Raw genomic sequence first — 24,357 nt, forward strand, 5'->3', positions numbered from 1 at the left:
CAGATTTCTATCTTCTATCCTGGTTAAAACATCAGACAGCATAATTAAATGAAAAATATGTTGCCTTGCCTGACCTTGCCTGAAATCATCAGCACTCCTGCCATTTTACATCATTACTTGTTTTTTTTCCTTGTCATGTTGCTTTATCACCAGAAAACGATCTCTTTTATTTTTTATTTTTTTCACCAATTTACTTATTTAAATGATTAAGAAACTATTATTTCTTTCCAAAATAACTACACTGGAGCACAAGGCTGATGTTTTTCTACTCGACCAGATTCAGTTTTTGACACAATCATTATGCTTATATCTAAACTCAACAGTGCCTTTAAAAGCTGCTAGCTGTTTTTTCCACCTGTAATGTGTAATCGTTTATCATGACAGAAAGCAAGGACTTGTTTTAAATTTGCAGGTTAGGTTGTTTCTAATGCTAGTAGTCTGTATAATCACCAGTCATTTATATTTTATACTGTATCCAAGACTTCTGTAAGGTGATCACTCCTCATCATTTATATGCTTTTTACCACATTGTCATAAACATTAATTTAGTTTTGTCTTGCATCAGCTGTGGGGTATTGAAATTGCAGACTTACATGCCATGGGAAGGCTGGCTTTCTCCATGTGAAATAAAATCCAACATACAAACTTTTCACATAGCAGCTCAGTATTTCTTTTTCCTTGTAAGACCATCATTATTGTAAAAATATTTTTGTTCTATGGCTCCAGAATTCCTCCTATAAACTCCTTTCAGTATTAATGTTGGTAGTGAAGGTTATTGTGCTGTTTTCTGACAGAACATTTTAAAGCAAATAAAATAACTGTCTGTGTCACAATAATAACAGTCCAAGAAACGAATGATCAATATAGTGTTTTCTTTAAGTTTCTTTAAGTTTCATTTTATTTTGTATATATATTATTCTGTATATAGTGCTACAGAACTGTACCCCCCCCCCCAGCATGTTTACACTGAGTAGGAAATGCTCTGTATCTCATTGTACAACTGTATAGTGACAATAAAGGCATTCTATTCTATTCTATTTTTCAGTGAAACATATTTTAGTTTTATCAGTCCTTCAGGAAAGTGCTAAAAGAAATCTTTAAAGCAATGCATACAAATCAACTGAAGAATAAAATAAAGCTCTGGAGAGTCTGATAAAGTTATAAATGTGGTTCACAGCCACATAATTTGAATATGCAAATAACGCAACTTCTCTCGCTGTTACGAGGAGGTATTTAAAGACTGAACCTGCCAGTGAAGTTACCCACTGCTCTTCAGTAGCTCAGCCTGACTTTGATCTCATCATGTTTACTCACTGTAACCTGGCAGTACTGATAGTTGTACTGACTCTTCATGATAAAGGTAAGTCTCTTTTCATAGTGCATATGTGATGTCATGCATGATGTCAAAACTGAGACTGTGCAAGGTTAAGATTTTGATTTAATAGAATATGACACAACCCCCCATCCTGCTCCCACTCACGCAGTTCACACTGGAGAAATCATCGGTGGCCATGAGGCCGTGGCACACAGCAGGCCATACATGGTGCTTTTGGAGATGCACAGACCAGGTGGTCAGAAAGCACACTGTGATGGCTTCCTTGTGAATGAGCATTTTGTGGTGACTGCTGCCCACTGCCAAGCTGAGTAAGTTTAACAGTTTATGTTTACCTAAAGGGAATTATGTGAACCGATAAATTTTCTTATCCAAACACCAAGCTTAAGTTACTCTCTGAGACTGAGATCTTTGTTTCATGGTGGCTTCATAAGTTTTGTCATAAATTAGTATTGAAAAACTTTTCTTTTGTTGTATATTGTATCACTTAAATCAGCGGTCCCCAACCTTTTTTGATCCACGGACCGGTTTATGTCCGACAATATTTTCACGGACCGGCCTTTAAAGTGTTGCTGATAAATACAACAAAATAAAACCAGAACCAGTACCAAAAAAAAAAAAAAAATATTCATAACACATTTGAAAAGACCCAGGGAAACCAAGTTAATGATAAAAACAAAAAAACAAACAAACATGAATTTTCACACCCGAGCCTCAACTCTCCTGGCCCGGTACTAAACGACCGGTCTGTGGCCCGGGGGTTGGGGACAGCTAACTTAAATGTCTGAAAATTGTTTGCACTCATTTTATTTCAGGTCCTACAGAGTCTTTCTGGGACTTCATAATTACAACAAGCAGAATGAAGTACAGCATGTGAATGTGCCTGGGGAAAATGCATTTCCACAGAAAGGCTATGATCAAGCTGAATTCAAAAATGACATAATGCTTCTGAAGGTAAAATAAACTAAAATAATATTTAATGACAGACTTTACAGTGTTATCATCCTAAATGTGGTTTCTTATCATTTTTGCTCAATTGAACAAAACAGCATTAAATAACATTTTTATCTCTCTTTGTTCCTGAAGTTGAGTACCAAGGCAGTGTTAAACAAGAATGTGAAACCGATTGATCTCGCAGACCGTGATGATAGATCGCTGCCAAAATCATGCATAGTCTCTGGTTGGGGAAGTACAGAAAACAGCAAACACCCATCTCCCAAACTTTTGGAAGTCAATGTAACCCTGGTTGAAAATGAGATGTGTGTTAAGGAAAATAAGTACTGCTCAAAGGACAAGGGTGGCCCAGGTCAAGTAAGTGTTTTTTATTAAACCTTTACTATAAATAAATTAATTTATTAATTAACAAGTTTGGTAAATAATGATAATCAGCTTACTGTTATGATTACACTTAGTTATGGTCCAGTAACTACATAATGTATTGTATGCTTGTATTTCCAGGGAGACTCTGGTGGCCCATTAGTCTGTGAAGATGGAAAGGCATATGGGGTGGTGTCCGCCAGCAAGCTAAACCCAGATAGATCAGCAATTTATAGTTACACTAAGATACCTGACAACCGAGACTGGATTGACTGCATTATGAAACATAATTAAGATAAAATAAACCATGTAAAACTTAGCTGATCAAACCCCAGTATTAGAATTTGTGCTTGGGTTTAGCTTGAAAAAGAAGTGATGCGATACTGCGTTAAAATTAGATAACTGAGTTGTTTTGGTAGATATGCATCAAAAAAACTTAAAAAAAACAACAACACAAAACAAACATACATTAAGTTGCACATCAGTTACAGTTAAGTAGAATCTGAACTTTTACTATATACTCAATGCTGTTTATTAAATGAGATGCTGATGTTAGATACTGCATTACCTGATTTTTTTGTTTTGTTTTTAAAAAGGCCTGTACTTTAAACATTCTTGTTTCTTTTAGATTCAGGATGATTTGTTTGACAGATGTTATTAAAATTTTGCATTTTCACTGTTTTTCTGTTATTCCAACTGACTTCTTTTCATCATCCATCAGCCATTCTTATATCATTATGTCATATTAATGGCATAGAACTACAGTAAATACATTAGAATTACAAATTGATTAGAATTTAGAAATTCTGATTTCACTATTGATATTACTTATTGTTTTGGTTCCCATATCGATTCTCATTGACTTTACATTGGCTGCAGGTGTGAATGGATTGTCTGTCTCTACAACAGTGGTCTTCTTAAAAGTGGACATCTGTATAAAAAGCTTTAGACATGTTTTTTTTTTAGTGAAGCTGAAGTACTTTATAATATGCCTGGTTTATCTAATCATTAGTCAATTAAATGGCTAATTTCACTTACACTGACTGAGTCTCCTAACAAGACATTAGTCTATGTTTATTAAGCTTCTGCAGAAAGAACAGTCAGCACACAAAGAAGCAAATGCATCAGCCACTGAATCTGCCTGTCTTTGTCACAATTGTGCTGTACACAGACATATACACTGCATGTATTAACATGCTGGCTACACCGCGGATCACACAAACCTGTCAGGCACAGCTTGGGTTTCCAGTGCATTCAGCATAGGTACTACAAAATGCTTAAGATAAGATAAGATAACTTTTATTAGTCCCACACATGGGAAATTTGTTTTGTCACAGCAGGAAGTGAACAGTGCAAAAGTTATATAGCAAAATTAGAATACAATAAGAATAAAATACTGTACACAACTGTACAGAATAGAATAAAATAAAATACTATATACAGTAGAATAAATAGAATAAAATTCTTTGTCAACTTTGTCAGAAAAAGAGTATTGCACTTAGTGTTATTGCACGTGTGGATGTGTGTGTTAGATCAGTTGGAGTCTTTGTTGTGGAGTCTGACAGCAGTGGGGAGGAAAGACCTGCGAAATCTCTCCGTCCCACACGGTGGGTGCCGCAGTCTCCCACTGAAGGAGCTGCTCAGTGCTGTCACAGTCTCCTGTATGGGGTGGGAGATGTTGTCCATCAGGGATGACAGCTTGGCCACCATTCTCCTGTCACTCACCACCTCCACTGGGTCCAGAGGGCATCCTAGAACAGAGCTGGCCCTTCTAATCAGCCTGTTCAGTCTCTTCCTGTCCCCGGCAGAGATGTTGCCACCCCAGCAGACCACACCGCAAAAGATAGCTGAGGCCACCACAGAGTCATAGAAGGTCGTCAGGAGTGGGCCCTTCACTCCAAACAACCTGAGTCTCCGCAGCAGGTACAGCCTGCTCTGCCCTTTCCTGTAGAGGGCGTCTGAGTTATGAGTCCAGTCCAATTTGTTGTTCAGATGAACACCAAGGTACCTGTAGCTGTCCACAGCCTCAATGTCCATACCTTGGATGTTCAGTGGTTGCAGTGGAGGATGTTTGTGCCTGTGGAAGTCTACCACCAGCTCGTTGGTTTTACTGGCGTTGATCTGGAGGTAGTTCAGCTGGCACCAGTCCACAAAGTCTTGGGTCAGTCCTCTGTACTCCTTGTCGTCCCGAATAGTGTTGAAGGCACTGGAGAAATCAAAGAACATGATTCTCACAGTGCTTCCAGCGGTCTCCAGGTGAGCGAGGGAACGATGTAGGAGGTGAATGACGGCATCATCCCTGATGGCAGCTTCCCATCCAAGTTGGGTATTGGGTGGGATTGGATGTGTTCAGGCCACCAACTCCCTTTTCTATGACTCCCTCTATGGTCAGTCTACCTTGCTGTAGCCAACATACACAGCATAGTAGCAAAGCACAGCTTAGCATATCAAGTGAATTTTAAATCATATTGCATTTCATCTATCTATGCTACACTAAATGAATGTTGGGGTTAGAAAATAATAAAAGTTAACTTCAGTGGACAACTCACAACTATTCCTTTTACTATTCATTATTATCTGTTACATATAGTGTTGAACTAAATGTGGCTGAAGCTTGGAAGGTATGGCAGCTCATCTACTAATTGGAAGGTTGGTGGTTTGAACCCTGCCTGCTCCATTCTGTATGCCAAATATCCTTAGGACAAGATATTAATACCAATTTGCTCTTAGATGCATTCATTGGAGTATGAATGTGTATGAGTATGAAAAGTAGAAAAGTGCTAAATAAGAAATCAGAACATCTCCCAGAACAGCCAGAGCTATCATAAATACTCTAAAGTGTCCACAAGAGGTCTCTCTCCACCATAAGAAGGTATCTATCTGTGCATATTGTACAGTACATGGATACCTATAACAGCATTGACTACATGGCTATCAACTATTGTGAAGATCATATTACCTTAGTAATATTAGTGTTTGTTAGATGTAATAGGGCTGCACTCTGGACAGGTCCCAGTCTGGCTCAGGATATTTGTGGTCATTCACTTTCTGGTCTTTTCATAAGTTTTGGTTTTTTTGTTGTTGTTTTTTGCAAGAATATATCAGGTTGTTGAACTGACTCCTCTTAAAGTTTTTCTTTTCCATTGGAAAGGTTTATTTTGTTATACCTCATTATTTTTCAAACTGAACTGCATCTGAGGAAAGTGTGACACAGCTTGAAAAATGAAGAAGACAGCGGGTGAACCAAAGTCTGTGCTGACTAGCTTTGCCTAATGTTAACCAGAATTGCACATAAGTACTATCAGCTATCATGATAATCCATTCCATGATTATTATCTGGTTCAAAACATAACAAAGTCTTCTTCAAACAGTGGTGTTTTATCTTTCTCTTGCACTTCTCTGTTTTCTTATTTATGTCTGTGAAGGTTCTCAGTCATCCAGGTCATCGTAGTCTAAGGAGCTTGGAAAGGAAAGCGTCTGGACTTCTTTAAGTTGCTTGAAGACGTTTCACCTCTCATCCGAGAAGCTTCTTCAGATATAAGGGTCAAATGGTGGAGAGTCCCTCGAAAGACTGTTTCGAGGATGCCAATGTTCACATTTTGGACAGAGAAGAAAGAGGAGTGAAAGAAGCCATTTATGTCCACTGTGAGCGACCATCTTTGCACAGAGGCGGTGGCTTACGACACCAACTGTCTGCCATCTATAATCCAGTTTTGAGATCCTTCCCAGACGTCTTAACGCCCACTCACATCCTGGGCCATCTGACCTCAGGAAATCACATGATAGGGTGGGGCTAGGTTTCACAATGAGCTCACCCGAAACCCTGGCTGATTGAGACCCACACCCGTTTTCACACCTTGGCTCATGTGATTAGGTAGAGGATCATCAGGGGGTCCTTTTGTCCCTCTTTGGGGGCTACTCCCACGGGGTTTAAATCTGGGACTCTTAGAACTGAAGAAGCTTCTCGGATGAGAGGTGAAATGTCTTCAAGCAACTTAAAGAAGTCTAGACGCTTTTCTTTCCAACCTCCTTAGTCTTTTCTTATTTACATTGCTAGGTTACACTTATACATTGCATGTGTTCTTCCTGACATTGACTGCTAGCAGCACTGGTGTGACCTGTCTACCACGAACCTCAACATTTTGAATGTACAAGGCTTCCTGTTAATCAGTTATCACATGTCACAATCTGGTTGAACTGTGTACCATAAGTTCTCTCTCTTCATCACAGTAATGTTGAATAGATGCTTTCATTAAGACATGTGCACTGTTTACTTGGTTCTGCTGAGCTGACACCACCTGTTGTCTGGTGGAGGGTCATTTGCACGATGCCTCCCTCTCTCTTAGAACATCTTAGACTCCCCCAGGTGGGGGGCCTATTCCACCCCCCCCCCCCCCTCAGTCTCCAGGGCTTGATGTTTGGGTGTGTGCTGGCTCGTTCTAGGTGGCTTCTTGGCAGGGCCTGTGCCCCCTGTCTCTGTCGGGCCCCTGCTGAGGGTGGGTGCCCTTGGGTCTGGGGCAATACAGATCAAAAGTTTACAGTTTTACTATTGTTTTGCATTCAGTTCCACCATGTTGATTTACTTATTATGTATGCGGGTGTGCTTTAACTTTCTGAATAGGAAATGTGATTTGAGAGGGCATTCCACAAAACATTTACAACTGAGAACTGGAATTTATGACTTCAGACCTATTCAGGAATGCACTACAACCTCAGAAACTGCATGTGGGAGGAAGCCAGAGTACCCAGAGAGAACCCACGCAAACACAAGGAGAACATGCAAACTCCACATGCAAGGCTCTGGCTAAATAGTGGATTAAAACACAGGACTGTGAGGCAACAGTGCTTTTGTTCTGCATTTTATCCTTTATCTAACTTTTATCACACATTGTGATCGATGCAACGTGGGGTTCTTAAGGATACTCTGACACATGAATGGGAGTAGCCTGATCCACAACCTTTTAATTGGTAGACCTATGGCTGCCACTGGAGGGGCTGGAACAGAGTGGTGAAGATAAAAATATATCAGCTGTCAAATGTGGTCATTTTACCATAATCAACATTTGGGTGCATTCTACAAAACCAGGTACTCACCAGAAAACTACAAAATAGAATAAATGACCTGGTGGTCTGAGGAACCATTAATTTTCAGTAGCAAATAATTTGCATAATGACCCCTTCTTGCAACCCAGTTTTACAGCAAAATGTTTAATAGATATGCTGGTGTCCATTTCACGGCAACCAATGCGTGAAATGGACACCAGCATATCTATTAAACAAGAACCACCAACGCACCGACGGCTTAGGGCATCAGCCACTGGCAGGGAGTGTGGTGGTTGTAGACCTGGCCGCCACACCTGGGGGGGGGGGGGACTGAGATGTTCCCAAAGAGGCGGAGGTCCCGTAAGCATGCTGTGTTACTGTGTTACTAAACCGTGATTTTGTTTGTGAGAGTGTCTCATGACAATGATGTGCGTGCGATGTCCGTGGCTGCAACAGACGTATGTAGATCAACAACGGATAATATGGAGTGTGTGACAGAGTACAACCATGTAGTGTTAAAAGCATGGAACTACTGACATTCCTTCAATTTTTACTCCGTAAAAAGTGACAAAAACATTAGTGTCTCTACTGTGGGAAGAAAAAGTAAACTTCAAATCTGAGCAAGCACCTAGCAAGCTGCCACAGGAATGTGAAAGTCACAGAGAAACCCGTGGATCCCCCCACTGACATGACCACTGCAGCACCGGGCAACTCCCCAAATGCTCTACTCCTGCTGAACAGGTGAAAAATAGATTTAAGAGCGACAGGACTTAGTGTTGCTGCTTAGAGCTTTAGTTTTTGCTGTGTTTTACGTTTATCTATGTGAAACAGTGAGTGTAAGCACAAAAAAATATTTTATTTTATATGCTGGAATATGCAGAAAATAGGTTTAAGAGATTGTAGAGATTGGCGTATCATGGCAAACGTTTATGGAAGATGCAGTTGTGGTTAATAGTTTGCATCCACTCGTTATGAGCATGAATCATAATTTTGGTCCTTCAGTGGATGTAAATTTCTGAACCATAGCTATACTGTAGATCAGGGGTAGGCAATTCCAGGCCTCGAGTGCCGGTGTCCTGGAGGTTTTAGATGTGTCCATGATCCATCACAGCTGATTTAAAGGGCTAAATGACTCCTCAGCATTTCTTGAAGTTCTCCAGAGGCCTGGTAATGAACTAATCATTTGATTCAGGTGTGTTAACCCAGGGTGTGATCTAAAACCTGCAGGACACCGGCACTCGAGGCCTGGAGTTGCCTACCCCTGCTGTAGATGTTTATGTAATCCAGCATTAGATTCAGGTGCTGCACTCTGCCAATGACATTTGTAACAACACCCTAACAATTTGAATTATAAAATAATATATAAAAGTTGCAACTGTTGCTTTTGGTGCATGATTAAAAAAAGATCAACTCAAAACTGAGATATATCTCACTGCAATTTTACAACATCAGACAGGGGACACAGTTTATAACAGTAATCTAAACTTCATCTTATAAACAGGATGCCAGGCGGAAGAACATTTCAGCACATGTCGCCAAGACAGACACACAAGACTGATGCTCAAACTGTATTTAAGTTAATAGCTAATGCGTCAAAAAACTATATAAGCTTAGGTATAAATCACAGTATATTGCACTAACAGCCCACAATAGCATCTGGTGTCATTTCCAAAGGTTTAAGTCATGTCATTTGTTATAATATGTTTTTCATTATATTTTGAGCTATGTTAACATGTGGGCTTGCACTAGAAAATGTGACTCCATCCCAAACTGGGCAGCTCTACGTATTTCTTTGGTACACTCAAACCAGGGACAGTGGCAGTGACAGAGTTTTTTCCTGCATTATGGATTCTGAAATGGGCTGCCAATTCTTTCCTGATCGCTACTTTTTCACCGAAATGTTGACTGCTCACAGCAGATAAAAATAAGACTCAGGCCATCAAGAAATGTCCAGGTGCTCTTGATGAGCAGTCTGCCACTGGTTTACTCATGTTATCTGAGAATCCTGTTAAAAATATAAGCACTAACATATGTGAGGTGAACAATGTAACCTTTAATAGGAATTTCAAATAAGGAATTTTAATCTTTCAACATGAAGCTGAAAGAATCACAGTCATCTTGATACAGAGAACTTTTAATGTTCTCTAGTACTTTTGACCTTTCTTGCTGAAAGGACTGTAGTGAAATGAGTGTCAGCTGTCAGTTCTTGTTAATCTGTTATCATATATATGGATCTGTGTACTAAATGTCTCATTAACTACATATCTTTTTTCCTGCAGTGTTCCTGCAGTGTTTGCTGATATGCTTTTTGAAGCCATGTGCACCCCTTATTGCAGCCTACACCGATTGCATGTCATCAGGTTTGCCTTCAAAATACCGAACAGTAAACAATAAATGAATTAAGGAACGACTTCAGTCTATATAAAACTGAATTAATTAAATTAAATATGAGCACCGTATAAGAACATCAAAACTGCATGTGCATGCAAGCAAGAGTCAGCCACGAATCTCATTCTAATGAACAAAACATTTTAATTTCCTATTAGATATGTTGGTAGATACTACAGCTTTATGCCATTTTTTCTATAATGTTTTTGGAAGTCTGGAAGTCTTGTATGCCACTGGTTGAATACAGCAGAGATGTAAAGAAGAAAAGAAGCCACAAAACAAATATGGATAAATATATACTTATAAAGCTGATTTAGCATAGTCAGCATTTGGGTACATTATTAAAAAAACAAACAAACAAACAAACAAACAGATTCTGACCAGAAATCTGCAAAAGTAAAATGAGTTGATGTACTTTGGCTAGAAATGAACCTAGGTTTCTACATTTGGCCTTGTGGCATGTGGTCACCTGCTCATCCGCTGAGATAAACCAAAACCCATGCAATACTGGTTTTGAGCAGAAAATCATATGTCTAGTGAGGTCTTTGTGGCTGTAAAGCAAGCCATAAACATTGAGCAACGTTGAGTAGAGAAGACTAGAGAGTGGAGAATGTAAGAAATTGCAGTTTCACAAGTCAGCGGAAAAAGTGATAGTAATCTATGCTTCCTGATAACGGCAAAAAAAAAAAAAAAAAGATTACAGAAGAACATTTCAATATGTGTAACTAAGACAGAAAAATACACAAGACTGAGAAAAAAAGTGAACTTCAACTGACTCATTAACAGGAAAAAACAAACAAACCCCAAAACTGCGGGAACTTAGATTTAAAAATTGCATCTCTTTTTCTGTCTATGAACTGTGTTTTCTTCTGATTTCTTGAAGTATTCCACAATATGATTTCCACAACAGAATTATGCCTGATCTTAATGCTTTGCCACCTGAGATATTTTTAGCAATTAGTTAACAAAATATTTAAAAATAATCCATCTGATTTTCCCTTGTCTTAATGATAGAGCTGTAATTTTGGTAAGTCTGTTAACGCAGCGAATCTGCATTTTTACCTTTTTCCATTTTTCTAAACTTTAGGAATAGAACAGAGATATTACTATTACATTAATAATGACAAAAGCACTCAATATGCACACTTTTAACACTACTGTGCAGTTCCTTTAACACTCACTGCTGTGGTGCTTTCAATTTGTATTGCTTGTTTAATCTATTCATATCTTTTTCCATAGCACAATTGAATTTTCCTTTGAAAAGTCAAGTAAACTTCTGTGAGTACACTTATCAGTTATTGTGATTAGTCAGATGCTGCCAATGCCACTCTTTTCATGCAGAGGAAACCTAGGGTTAACTTTGTGTAACTACCTATGCTGATTGTCAGTATTATGGTAAGTGATCATGGAAAGATACTCTGGGTATGTTGAAAACACACAGGCCTCTAGTGGACTTGTTTGTTGTTCACCTGCCCATTGATAATTTTTTAGCCATTCCTCCAGTGACATGGATTGTTCTAGGAAGTGCTGGTCACTAATACTGTTTTCAATTAAACTGAATTCAATTGAATTAAATTCAGTCTTATTTATATAGCGTCAATTACAGCAACAATCATAATTACAAAAACAGATGCTTCAAGGTGCTTTATATTGTAAGGTAAGACTGTACAACAACCAGCTATAATACCAGATAAAAATATGACCTATCAGGCTCTGGAGGTGAGAGATCTTGTGTGAATATGGTTAATGAATAGAGCCACATCATTCACATATGCAAATGACACAAACTCCTCCTTCTCTTTCTGTGATAAGAAAGCATTTAAAGATTGAATCTGTCAGTGTAGTGTCCCACTGCTCTTTATTAGCTCACCCTGACTTTGATCTTACCATGTTTACCCACTGTAACCTGGCAGTACTTATATTCGTGCTGATTCTTCAAGATCAGGGTAAGTATGTTTTCTTAGTGCATACTTATATCCAAAGTCAGAACTGAAACACTGCATGATAACGATTTTGATATGCAGAAACTTTTTTCTTTCAAGTTTATACAGGAGAAATCATTGGTGGCCGTGAAGTTGTGCCACATAGCAAACCATATATGGTGCTTTTGGAGCTGCACAACTCAGGTGGTCATAACAAACACTGTGATGGCTTCCTCGTTAATGAGGACTTTGTGCTGACTGCTGCCCACTGCCATGCAAAGTAAGTTTAACATAGTTTATGTTCACCTAGAAAGAATTAAGTGTCCAGTATATTTTGTTATCGCAGTAAGCTGGGTTTATGTTACTCATAAACTCAGGGACTGGGATAAAATTTTTCATGGCGGTTTCATGAATGTACTCATAACATTTTTTGAATTTTTTTTTATTTGGTTAGACCAGCACTCTTCTCTTTTACACTGTCAAAAAGTGTTTGCACTTATTTCATTTTAGATCCTACAAAGTCTTTTTGGGACTTCATGATTACTACAACCATAATGGAGTACAGCATGTGTCGGTGCCTGAGACCAATGCATTTCCACACAAAGACTATAAACCATTTTCCTACAGCAACGATATAATGCTTCTTAAGGTAAAAGAAACAACAGTATTTTGGGGGTTTGTTGTCAAATTATTATTATTTCTTCCAAGTCAAATTTAATTTCTTATTATTGTATGTTATTACCTTTAGATAATGTTCAACTAAAACAAACAGCATTAAAAGGAAGGGTCAGAAATATGTAATATTGTAATATTTTAACAAATATTTTTGTCTCTCCTTGCTCCTGAAGTTGAGCACCAAGGCAGTGTTCAACGAGAATGTGAAACCTATTGATCTTGCAGACCGTGATGATGGATTTGTGCCAAAATCGTGTGTAGTTCCTGGTTGGGGAAACACGGGAAACGGTGAAGACTCTGATGTGCTCCTGGAAGTCAATGTAACCCTGACTGAGAATGAGATTTGTGCTAAGGAAAATAAGTACTGCTCTGAGGGTGCCACTGGACCATCCAGGGTAAGTAGCTTTTATACCTTAAAAAAGTTTGGTCAATAATGATAATGATAGTGTTCACTTGCTGCAATAACTACATACTATTCTTGTATTTCTAGGGAGACTCTGGTGGCCCATTAGTCTGTGAAGATGGAAAGGCATACGGGGTGGTGTCCGCCAGTAGTAACTCAATGCTAGATGGCCTTAAGCTCTACAGTTACATTAAGATACCTGACAAACGAGACTGGATTGATTCTGTCATAGATCATCATTGAAAGTGGTAATTCATGTATTGAATCTGTCTTTAAAAAAAGTTATATGACAACTGAGATTTGAATATTTGAACTCATTCTATTAAAATGATGGGTGGCAAGGTGGTGCAATGGTCACACTGCTGCCTTTTTTCTTCCAGCTACAAACCTTTTCTTTGCAAACCTGTAGTTTCATTTTAGTCATAGTTTAAAATCTTAAATTTAAATGTAGAATGAATACCATTTTTCCAATTTTAATGTTAGATACTGCATTTACTACTCTTAAAATCAACAGATGTTAAGATTTCAGATTAGTTTAAGAGAGAAACCAAGATGATATGTTGGATTGTAACAGCAATAAACTGTTGTGCTTCTCACTGTGTTTATATTTCATTATACAAACATATGGATAAATGAGAATATATGTATGTATAAAATATGTGTGTGTTTTTGTGTGCATGCGTGTATAATGTATGTATGACAGTTGTAAACTGCACATGCTTCCCAGAGAACATCACAGGTCAGAGGTTGACAACATACATTCATTGTTTAGCTGTAGTTCATTGTTTAGCTGTAGTTGTTGGCTTAAAATTTGTTCAGCAAAGGACCCAGACAGAGATGACAAAGAGCAAATTTTATTAGCTCCATAAATGGAGATAATTTAGATTTTTTTTAGAGGACCCTATATTAATACAGTACTAACAGAATACTCAAGTACATATTTTCCCTTTTGCTTGTTTGTGTGTTTTTTAAATAAATTTGCAAGAATTTCAAACAAACTTTTTTTGCTTTGTCATTAAGGGATATTCTGTGTAGATGTCTGAGGTAAAAAATGAATTTAATCTATTTTGGAATAAGGCTGTAACATGAGAAAATTTGGAACACATAAAGCACTGTGAATACTTTCTGCATGTACTATAGTTGGCGCTGTCACCTTGCATGAAGATCCTGGGTTCTAAACCTCCACTGACTGGCTCATAGTGTCTCATCATGTCTTCTTTTGAGGTTATCCGGCTTCCTCTCACAGTCCCAAAACATGCATGTTAGGTTAAATGGTGACTATAAGTTGGCTGTAGGTTTGAAAGTGGTGTTGGAGCTCCAGCCCAAACTCAAAAACCTTTGCTTGCATGTTAACTAGAAAAGTTAAATTGCTCCCAGTAAATGGTAAACACTCAACTACAGAGGACCGTGTTCTTAGAAACATGGACGTAAGTTCTTTATCTATCCTTGTCTATGTAGCTCTTAGGCAGTTTCATCATCTAACTCATTTTCCTTGTCCACATATAGAAATAAATGAAATCATGTGAAGAGGAAACATTATGCTAGCTTTGTATTGGTATAACGGATGAGGTCAGACATCGTACTGAGGGGTCTCTTATAGTTGGATCTTTATGTCAGAAGTGCAGTGCAGCATATGGGTGTATATGTTTGTTAATGTTCAAGAGAATAGTTCACATTCACAGTGTATGTGTGGCTATTTACTATAACACAAAAACACCACAAAGACAGAGAAAACCCCTGTGTTATACACTGCAGTTTCACAAGTCAGATAGAGGAAATGGTGATAGTAATCTATACTTCCTGATTGCTGCAAACTGGATGACAGATGCATAAATTTTTCCAAATATACAAGATCGAACTGAACTTCAATTGATTTATTGACTGAAATATGTTAATTCTTAGTTTAAAAGACCAAAAGTGGAGAAAGCATGGATTTAAAAATGGCGAGAACAATGGGCTTCAACAAATTCATTTTCTTTTTCACATTACTGCACAAAGCTAGACACGCAGAACTATGTACAAAGATATTTTTTTAGGATATTGAAATCCAAGGTTATTTAAAATTTTCCAAAGATTAGGCACTAGTTTTAAGAAAACTCTTTATACCTACAGATGTTCACAGGCTGCGTGGGTGTGTTTCTGACTGTTCTTTTGACTGATTTGCTCCATGAATGGGACTTCTTTTGCATTTAGCTTCATCATTGAAAAGGGCATTTCTCTTCTTTACTCTTCTTCTCCTCTTCTTTTTCTCTCACTTTCTCTCAAGTCTCTCAACTCTCAAGCAGAATCAGATAGACAATGTATGTCTCATTGAATGAAAAATAAAAAACTCAACTGATAAAGATGCATTAGCATGTTTGCAGCTGGCATAATAGAAGGCCATCTTTATTACATGGAATTTTAATGTCAACTCTTTTTTGTTTTCTTATTTTCCCCGAGTTACTTTTAGTAGAACTGCTAGTAAGTGTCAACCACAACTGTCGTCATTATGAATGCACGTGACTTCTTGTTAATCTCTTATCATTTAAAATGGTCTATGCATTAAAGGTTCACAGCATATCTCTTGTTATCTCTTGTGATCACAATATTGCTACAAAGATGATTTTTTGAAGCCATGTGCACTGTTTCATGCAAAAATGTATCAGATCTGAATTCAAGTTAACAAGCCTTCTTTTAATACAGATTTTAAAGAGTGACTGTAATCTATGTAGAACTAAGTATAAGGAATGAAAACTGAAGGTTAGAACATTATGATTAAGGTAAATATATTCTCATGCATGATAGTTTTGCACTCCTTGTGTTTTTCTTTTACGTTGCTGTATCACCAGGAGAGATTAATTCTAAGTTATACTTACCGCAGCTGTTTTTTTTCTTTTTCATTAGACAATGTCAGTTGTCCGCGTATTCATACGTGAATTACATTTTATACTACATCCAGTGTCCCTGTAAGAAGACTTCTTCTCTTTATTTGTACTTTTATGCTTTATTATATTGTATGTTTTTCTCACATGCATCAATCACCAGGTGTGGAAACTGCAAACTTACTTGTGTAAGTCTGGGCTTGTGTCAAACATTTTCATGTAATTCACTCCTTTTCTTTTCCAGTTAACTGTAGACTATGTAGATTTTCTTTTACCACATGGTTATTGTGGCCATTATTGTTAACCTCATAAACTGCTTGAAATCTGCTTTGAATCCATAAAATCTCTTCATCATTAATGTGGTTCATAAAGGCTATAGTTATCTTATCTAAACTAACACAATTACCTTGTATACGCTAACTTTTTAGCTAACAACTACTTTCCTTCTCACAATAATAATACAGTCTAAGATGAGAAAAACATGTGCATTTGTCTTCTTAATCAACTAATATTTGTGGATGTGAATGTGATTCAAAGCCACAACATTTGCAAATGTACACACACACACACACACACACACACACACACACACACACACACGCCTCCTTCTCTCTCTGTTCCAAGACAGCGTTTCAAGATTGAAGATGTGAAGTGTTGTATCATTCTCTTCAGTAGTTCACCCTGACTTTCATCTCGCAGTGTTTGCCCTCTGTAATCTGGCACTAACGATATATGTATTGACTCTTCAAGGCAAAGGTTATTTTCATGACGTTCCTGCCTGGGGGAAATATAGGAAACGGTAAAGACTGACTGTAACCTGACTGACAATGAGCTTTGTACTAAGCTAAATAAGTACTGCTCTGAGGGTGCAACTGGACCAACTTGTGTAAGTAGTTTTTGTATCTTAACTAGAGAAAAAAAGTTAGGTCAATAATAATAACAAGCTCATTGTTCAATTGTTACAATAACTACATACTGTTCATGTATTTCCAGAGATACTCTGGTGGAGCTTTAGTCTATGAAGGTGGAAAGGCTTATGGGGTGGTGTCCACCGGCAAGCAAAACTCAGATTTCCTGCCCTTAAAATCAACAAAAAAAGTAATTTCCAACTTTGTGCTGTGCAGCTTTGATTAATCGAGAGTGAGAATCCAGAATATCTTGTTTTTTAGCAGCGTATTATCAAGCAAGAAATATTTTCTCTTTCACTGTTATCTTTCAAGATGACTTCTTTTCACCATGAAAATGCAAATGAGTAAATAGCTCATTTTAAGTAAAAATTGATTTTTGTATCTTAGATTTACAATATGATACATACTACAGTACAACAGACATTGATGTATGAAGAAAAATGAGTAAAGATAGTTAAAACTACAAAGCTAAAGCTGAAATGAACAATAATAGAATAAATGAAATATGACAGAATAATACAGGTCAACCAAATTGATCTGTTCTACAGGCTGCCTGAACAAAAGCAGCAAATTGTTCAGAAAGAACTGGCTGAAATGCTGAAAATGGGAGTAATAGAAGCGCATGGTGTAGCCCTATACGGTTCTGTGCTGACTACTGCAGGATGAACGAAGTGTTATGGTTTGATGCCTACCCCATGCCCTGGGTCGACGAGCTCCTGAACCAGTTAGGCACAGCTATTTTTTCACGACACTGGATTTAACCAAGGGCTACTGGCAGATTCCCTTGTCTGCAGAGTCCAAGAAAATATGTCCCAGCAACAATGGTTGAGGAGAGTGATGGTGCATCTAGGCTTCTCCACTCTGTACGGTTTGTACCAGTTCATCAGATTTACGTTCGGCTTGTTCGGAGCCCCAGCCACTTTCCAGTGCCTCATGGACCAGGTGCTGCGGCCGCATATGCAGTGCCTACCTGGATGATGTTATCATATACAGTGACACCTGGGTGGGGCATGTGCAGCATGTTGCCGTGGTCCTGGAGTCCCTGAGGCAGGCGGGGCTCACGGCCAACCCGAAGAAGTGTGCGGCAGGTGTGTCCACAGTGGAGAAAATGAAAGTTATTGGATCCTGCCCTCGCCCCAAGACCAAAAAGGAGGTTCCTTGGGCTGGCTGCTTACTATTGCCAGTTCATGCCTGGGTTCGTGGACCTGGGTTCGCGGGTGACCCCTTGACCGGTCTCACCCGAAAGGGCACCCCAGATCTGGTCCAGTGGTCTGAGCAGTGCCAGGCGGCATTTGTGTTGGTAAAGAAGGCTCTCTGTGGGGAGCCACTGCTCCACACTCCTAACTTTTCCCTCCCTTTCATCCTGCAGACCCAAACAGAGGGCCCTGCTCCAGTGGCTGCACCCCATGAAGGATGCCATTACCCAGGGATCACCCGGTGGTATCTGGCTTTGCATCCCTTTAGATTCAAGGTGGTCCATAGGCCAGGGACACAGATGGTTGTCTCCCACTCCGGGGAGTGGTAGGTTCGACCGGATGTAGCCCCAGCCTCAGTTGGGCGGTGGGGTTGTGTGACAGGGGTGTGGTGTCTGGCTCTGCTGCAGTGGAGGGGGTGGTGCAGCGGGCTAGAAGGGCAGTGCCAGGGAGGCTAAGTGCCAAGTGAAGGGAATTTCACCAATGAACGCTCCTCTTTTTGTAGTGATGCTGAGAACCAGGTGGAGGAGGTGTGTGTGCAGAGACAGCTGGAAAGCTTTCCAGAGCAGTCAAGGTGCCAGACAGGAAGCTCAGTGGCTGAGCTGCCATGAAGAAAAGCATGTAGTGTTTTGACACCCTGTAAAAATAAACTGTTTCACTATAATGAAACACTATGTGGGTCTGTGGTGTGTCACACCAACTTTAACTGTTTTCTTTTTACTTCATCATAATAAATACTCCACTTTCTTCTGTATCCTTTACATTTCTGGACCCATTTCTCTAGTACTCAGGACAGAAGTTGACTAAAGATATTCATTGCCTCAGAGACTTTTATTAGTTGATATCAGGGACCTAAAATCAGTCAGCAAGTGGTTGGTCTAAAACTTTTTTGTCCAGGGAGCCGTTTGGACAGCTACACTGTAAAAGTGACAAAGAGCAGCTTTTCCTAAATCTATGTGGTGTGCAACAGAACTCTCTCTGCTTTGCATTTGTCTGTGTTAAGTTGTGGAAAAGCCTTTCTTTTGCAGATTTATATTGCGTCTGTACGTAAATGCCTAAACACTGTAATAATACAAGCTCACGAAAATAGACAAGTAACAGCTCTCAATTTCGCTTCCATATCTGAGTCATCATTCAGTGTTTTCGGTGTCTAATCCATGTAAATAATGCATCTAAACAGATGGATTAGACACAGAAAATAACTTTTAGATACCACTTTTCATTATTTTGTAATTGTCAGATTTCTTTAAGGAGAACAGAACGTTAACTATAACTAAGAGTTTTTAGGAAAAATCCAAAATAGGCCTGAGGACTCTTCATGCTTAAGCATAGCAACATATTAATAACATAGACACTATATGGTGTAATTCAGTAACATTACTGCAATACTCTGTGAGAGTTACACTGTAACTTTCTTTGGAATGGAGTTTCAGCTCATTCTTGACACCTCAAATGTCAAACAAACAAGAATTTCCAGCTGGTTTTAAAATATCAGCTATGTATGTGTGATTGGTCCTTGCATGCATCATAGTAATATCATTCCACTTGGATCAATACCTTGTATATTCAAAGAGATATCTTTCTATAATATCCAAATTTTTTTATCCCAGGGTCACCTTCATGAGTTTTGCTAAATTTAAATCACTACTTACTTTGCCTTTGATATAACTTAATGAGCCAAAAATTATACTCTCTTATTAATAAGTTCTTGAGATTTTAGCTCTAACTGAGAACTTCATGCACATCTATACGTAACATTAGCTCCACTGTGTAAGGCTAACAATATCTGTTTGGAAAATGACAACTTTTTTATTATTTTCTTTCTGCACTTCTCCTTCGTGGACTGAGTTTTAAGCCTTTGAAAATCAGGGACTATTCATAGAAATGTGTATTTCCTAAACAGTTAAGAAAATACTTGGTTAATCGCTTGAATTAGAGCAGAAAATGTGCACTTTAATCAGTTAATTGTTTGATGCATACAGTCATAATTACAAATAGAAATATAACTTCTCAAATCTTCTTGGATCTAACTCATTGTGTATGTCCTTCTCTAATTTCTCTAAGTTCTTTCGCTCTCTCTCTTTTTTTTTATCTTGGCTGTGTGCTTGGGCTCCTTGTCCTGTTGGAAGATAACCATTTGCTCCGTTCTGTGGTCCACAGCACTCTGGAGCAGGTTATCATTAAGGATGTCTGGGCATGGTCATGCCACGCAGGCCTGATTGGTGGAGTACGGCAGAATTGGCTATCCTTTTGGAAGGTTCTCCTCAGCACCACTGCCATCGCTTCCAGTAACCTTTTCATTGCAAGACAGTTGATGGCCTTTTGTAGTTCGCTCAGTGTCAGTCCCGCATCTAGCTTTTCCATGATAGTTAGTTGGGGAATCGCAGTTAGTGCAGTCTTTACAACTTCTCATGTTTTTGCCATTAATACTATGTACATCTTGTTTGATAATTCTCAACACTGAATGGGCAGTGTATAAATATGCCTTTGTACTTATACATCTCCAATAGATATTTTCTTTATTGATGCAAACCTTTTAAAACTAGTTGAGACTCTGCACTTGTAATGTTTTATATAACGGAGGGATAACTTATGGGTGAAACATTGCAGTTTCTTAAATGTTGGTCAGATTTGTTTATTATACTTACTTTTTTCTGTTTATCTGCTTCCAAACAGCAAATTGATAGAGACTCAAGCTAATGGCTGTGGACAAGAAAATCAAGAAAAAGAGTGGCATCTGGAGCAGAGTCTAAAAGAAAATATGTCCCAGCAACAATGATTGAGGAGAGTGATAGTTCATCTGAAGTAGAGGAATAATTTCTTCTTTCTCCTCCTTCTCCAACTTTTTCTTCATCTTCTCTACACTCACGCCTCAATCTTTAATTCAATTCCTTTTTCTCCTCCCTTTAAACCTCTCTTCTCTACCCCTCCTTCCTCCACCTATTCTCCCTCCCCAACCTAGCCCCAACTTTCCTGGATGACCCAGCTTTCAAAAGAAAGAAAAGAAGGTCTTCTAATGTTGAGTACTGCAGTGACTGCTATAGAAGCCATCCTTCTACATATGGATTGAAACCAATTAGTGCCATATATCTTAGTTAAGTCAGATATTTGTTTATTATCCTTATTCTTTTGTCTGTTTGTCTGTCTGGAAACATCTCAAAGAGAGAGAGAGATCTGAGACATCATCTTGATTTGACTCAGATGTGACTAGTTACCTGCTCTAGCCTCCAGTTTTCTCTGCCTTTCATCCTCCCATTCCACTTCTGTCTGTAAATGTAAATAAATGTATTATTGCTAAGGTGAAGGCTCTACACTAACATGCTGGCTACACTTGGTGGTAATCACAGAGTGTGCATCGGTTAGAACGTGCTCCCTTTTTTCCCCTAAGGCTTAATGCAGACAAAGAATCCTAACAGTGTTGATGGGTTTACTATTAAATGCAGCACGGAGAATATGTGTATGCACGTGGTTCTGGAAAGTCAGAAATAATTATAATTGTTGTTAATAACTCTGTCATAAAAAATCAAGGACCGGGACACAAGCAGCAATTAACTATGGATCTGATCGAGCCCTGAACTGTGACTACCAGCTTGGCTGAACTGATTATAAGGGGTCCAACTGCACTAAGTACAGTCCGTGGAATCCCCCTTGGGGGCATGGTGGGAAATAACATGTCCTGCCACATCTTCAGAACAATTGCTTTATTTGATAAAACAATGATATGAAATAGTAATTGGTCACAATCAAATCTGAAATTATAATTTTGTGTATTTAACAACATTTTCACACAACACTTTATGTGTTTAAACACATATGTGTTTAAACCGCACATATTACAGTAATCTTACTTGGAGAAAGAATTTTACTGTTTTAATAATTCTGCATGAATAGTATGAATAGCCTATTTAAGGTCATGCCAAAGCACTGCAATCCGATTTAAATCCAGACTTTTACTAGGTCACTCCAACACCTTTTTTGTGAGACAGCCAGGGGTGGACTCGCTGGTGTGTTTCAGATCATTGTCTGATCACCACTAGCTGAAAATTCATGTATTGTTTATGTCGGCACCTGGTCCTGCACAACTCTTTTAAACACACACACACACATACACACATATATATAAAGCTATATTGTTTTGTTTTGGCAGTGTTCATTTTAGATATATGTATCTATAAAAAATCTCAAAACCGCCAAACTAGATCGATAAGGCAGAGGAAAGGAAAGGCAGAGGTTTGTCATAGTGATCTGTGCTTTCTGGAAACAGAATTTAGAACATTTCAATGTTCAACTGATTCACATAACTCAACAAAATACACAAATACACAAACCTAATCAAACACAACCAAAGCTGTTGGCAACGTGTAGCACTGTTGCTGAATTTTGGAAAGTGTTTTGTGTGCTTTTGCAGCGTTTTTCTATTTGCTGGTGTCTGTTTGACCTCTCAGGGCCACTGTACATATCAGATCTCAATGGGAACCCCCCACCCGAAAACAACCAGTGCTATATCTATATTAATATGCGTTACAACCCCCCAGACCATCACTGACCCACCACCAAGCCAGTAATGCTGAACGATGTTAGAGGCAGCATAATATTCTCCTCGGCTTCTCCAGACCCTTTCACAGTTGTCACATGAGTTCAGGGTGAACCTGCTCTCATTTGTAAAAAGCACAGGGTGCCAGTGGTGGACGTACCAATTCTGGTATTTTATGTCAATTCCCAATCAGACTTTAAAGTGTCTACAGCAGTGACCATAGGGCCCACTAGAGAACATTGGGCCCACAGGCCACCCTCATGAACTCTGTTTCTATTATTGTAAAAATATTATTAAAGTAGCATTACTGAAATATATTCAATTGTACTTTGCTTTACTTGACAGGTGTTGTTTGACTATATAGCTACAGACATTCCCAATTCCTAATTTCAGTTAGTTGGGGTTTTTTTTGTTGTTGTTGTTGTTGTTTTTTTAAATTTTTGCATATGCAAACAACACAAATCCCTCCTTCTAGCTCTGTGATCAGGACACATTTAAAGGCTGAAATGTCAGTGAAGTGTCCCACAGAAGAAAAAAGTTGCCTGACTGTAACTTACTTTGACTTTGACCTCACTATACGCACTGTAACATGGCAGGATTGATACTTATTAAAACAGCGGATGGTTCAAAATCAGGTCCGGAATTTTCACTGGAATATAGGCTTCGTGGTGGTTCTGTGTACGGGTGATCGTGGCTCAAGAGTTGGGAGTTCGCCTTGTAGTTGGAAGGTTGCCGGTTCGAGCCCTGGCTTGGACTATCTCGGTCGTTGTGTCCTTGGGCAAGACACTTCACCCGTTGCCTACTGGTGGTGGTCAGAGGGCCCGGTGGCGCCAGTGTCCGGCAGCCTCGCCTCTGTCAGTGCGCCCCAGGGTGGCTGTGGCTACAACGTAGATTGCCATCTATGATGTGTGTGTGGATGACTGGATGTGTAAAGCGCTTTGGGGTCCTTAGGGACTAGTAAAGTGCTATACAAATACAGGCCATTTACCATAATGACTTTTTTGAGTAATGATTCCAACACTGATCACAAAAAGAGGGGAAATAACGTAACAAACATGCACAAACACTTGACCCACAGTATTCAATTGATTTGCATTAATATAATTTCTTTATCGCTGCTTAGCAGTGGTGGAGACTCTCAAAACAGAGCTGATGAGAACCCAGTGACAATTGATAGGAGAATTGATAAGGAATCGAACTGATAAGTGATATCGCAGTTCCCGGTTTACACAGAAAATTGCAACTTTGCTCTCAATAAACTATTTGATTGGGTAAGGGGGGTCACGTTGAATGAGTTATACTGCATGCTACTGGTCTGTGTGTTTCCTATAGATGTACAGTGACTACCGTAAAGGCAATACAAAAGCTGCGATTAAAATAACGCTACCGTAAATACTGGAAACGTTGCTCACAGCCGGTCAAAATCGGACCGCTGTCCTCCTATTGATGACCTAAGTTACGAAAGTTAAAAACTTAGCTTCTTAACCCTTAATCCTCAGTTCTTTTAAATAGCCACCAGAGGGCGATACCTCCGTGTAAAAAGACTTGGGAAAAGTTTTTCCATACCTCTGAAAGCACTTCGTTTCCACTGTGTATTAACTTTTCACAGGTTGACACCAGGCTTTTTCTTTCTTTTTTTATGATTGAAATGTTGAGTTGTTTGTTTCCTGTCATTTGTCACAGAGTTTCTCTAAATTCAAATATTTGACTAATTTGTTTCTTGTTTCTGTCATTCACTTACTTTTACAAAATTGTAATTTTTAAGGGTCACTGTTGTAAA

General features: G+C 38.8%; 2 protein-coding genes across 2 annotated transcripts; both read left to right on the forward strand.

Annotated features, from left to right (window-relative positions):
* The first annotated feature begins 1,291 nt into the window (after positions 1-1,291).
* LOC146362079 (granzyme B-like) lies at positions 1,292-3,288 on the forward strand. The gene is made up of 5 exons (XM_084922149.1): positions 1,292-1,360; positions 1,485-1,644; positions 2,149-2,287; positions 2,420-2,644; positions 2,792-3,288. Exons 1-5 carry the CDS (start codon positions 1,303-1,305, stop codon positions 2,942-2,944), a joined length of 735 nt encoding a protein of 244 aa, XP_084778275.1. The 5' UTR covers positions 1,292-1,302; the 3' UTR covers positions 2,945-3,288.
* An 8,640-nt stretch (positions 3,289-11,928) lies between these two features.
* Positions 11,929-13,677, forward strand: LOC146362080 (granzyme B-like). Its single transcript, XM_084921908.1, has 5 exons — positions 11,929-12,027; positions 12,124-12,283; positions 12,514-12,652; positions 12,852-13,073; positions 13,169-13,677. The coding sequence occupies exons 1-5, from the start codon at positions 11,970-11,972 to the stop codon at positions 13,322-13,324; spliced, it is 735 nt and encodes a 244-aa protein (XP_084778034.1). The 5' UTR covers positions 11,929-11,969; the 3' UTR covers positions 13,325-13,677.
* Positions 13,678-24,357: the final 10,680 nt, after the last annotated feature.

This window comes from Perissodus microlepis, chromosome 23 (assembly GCF_051167445.1).
Source record: "Perissodus microlepis isolate ML-2025 ecotype Zambia chromosome 23, ASM5116744v1, whole genome shotgun sequence".
NCBI lineage: Eukaryota > Metazoa > Chordata > Actinopteri > Cichliformes > Cichlidae > Perissodus > Perissodus microlepis.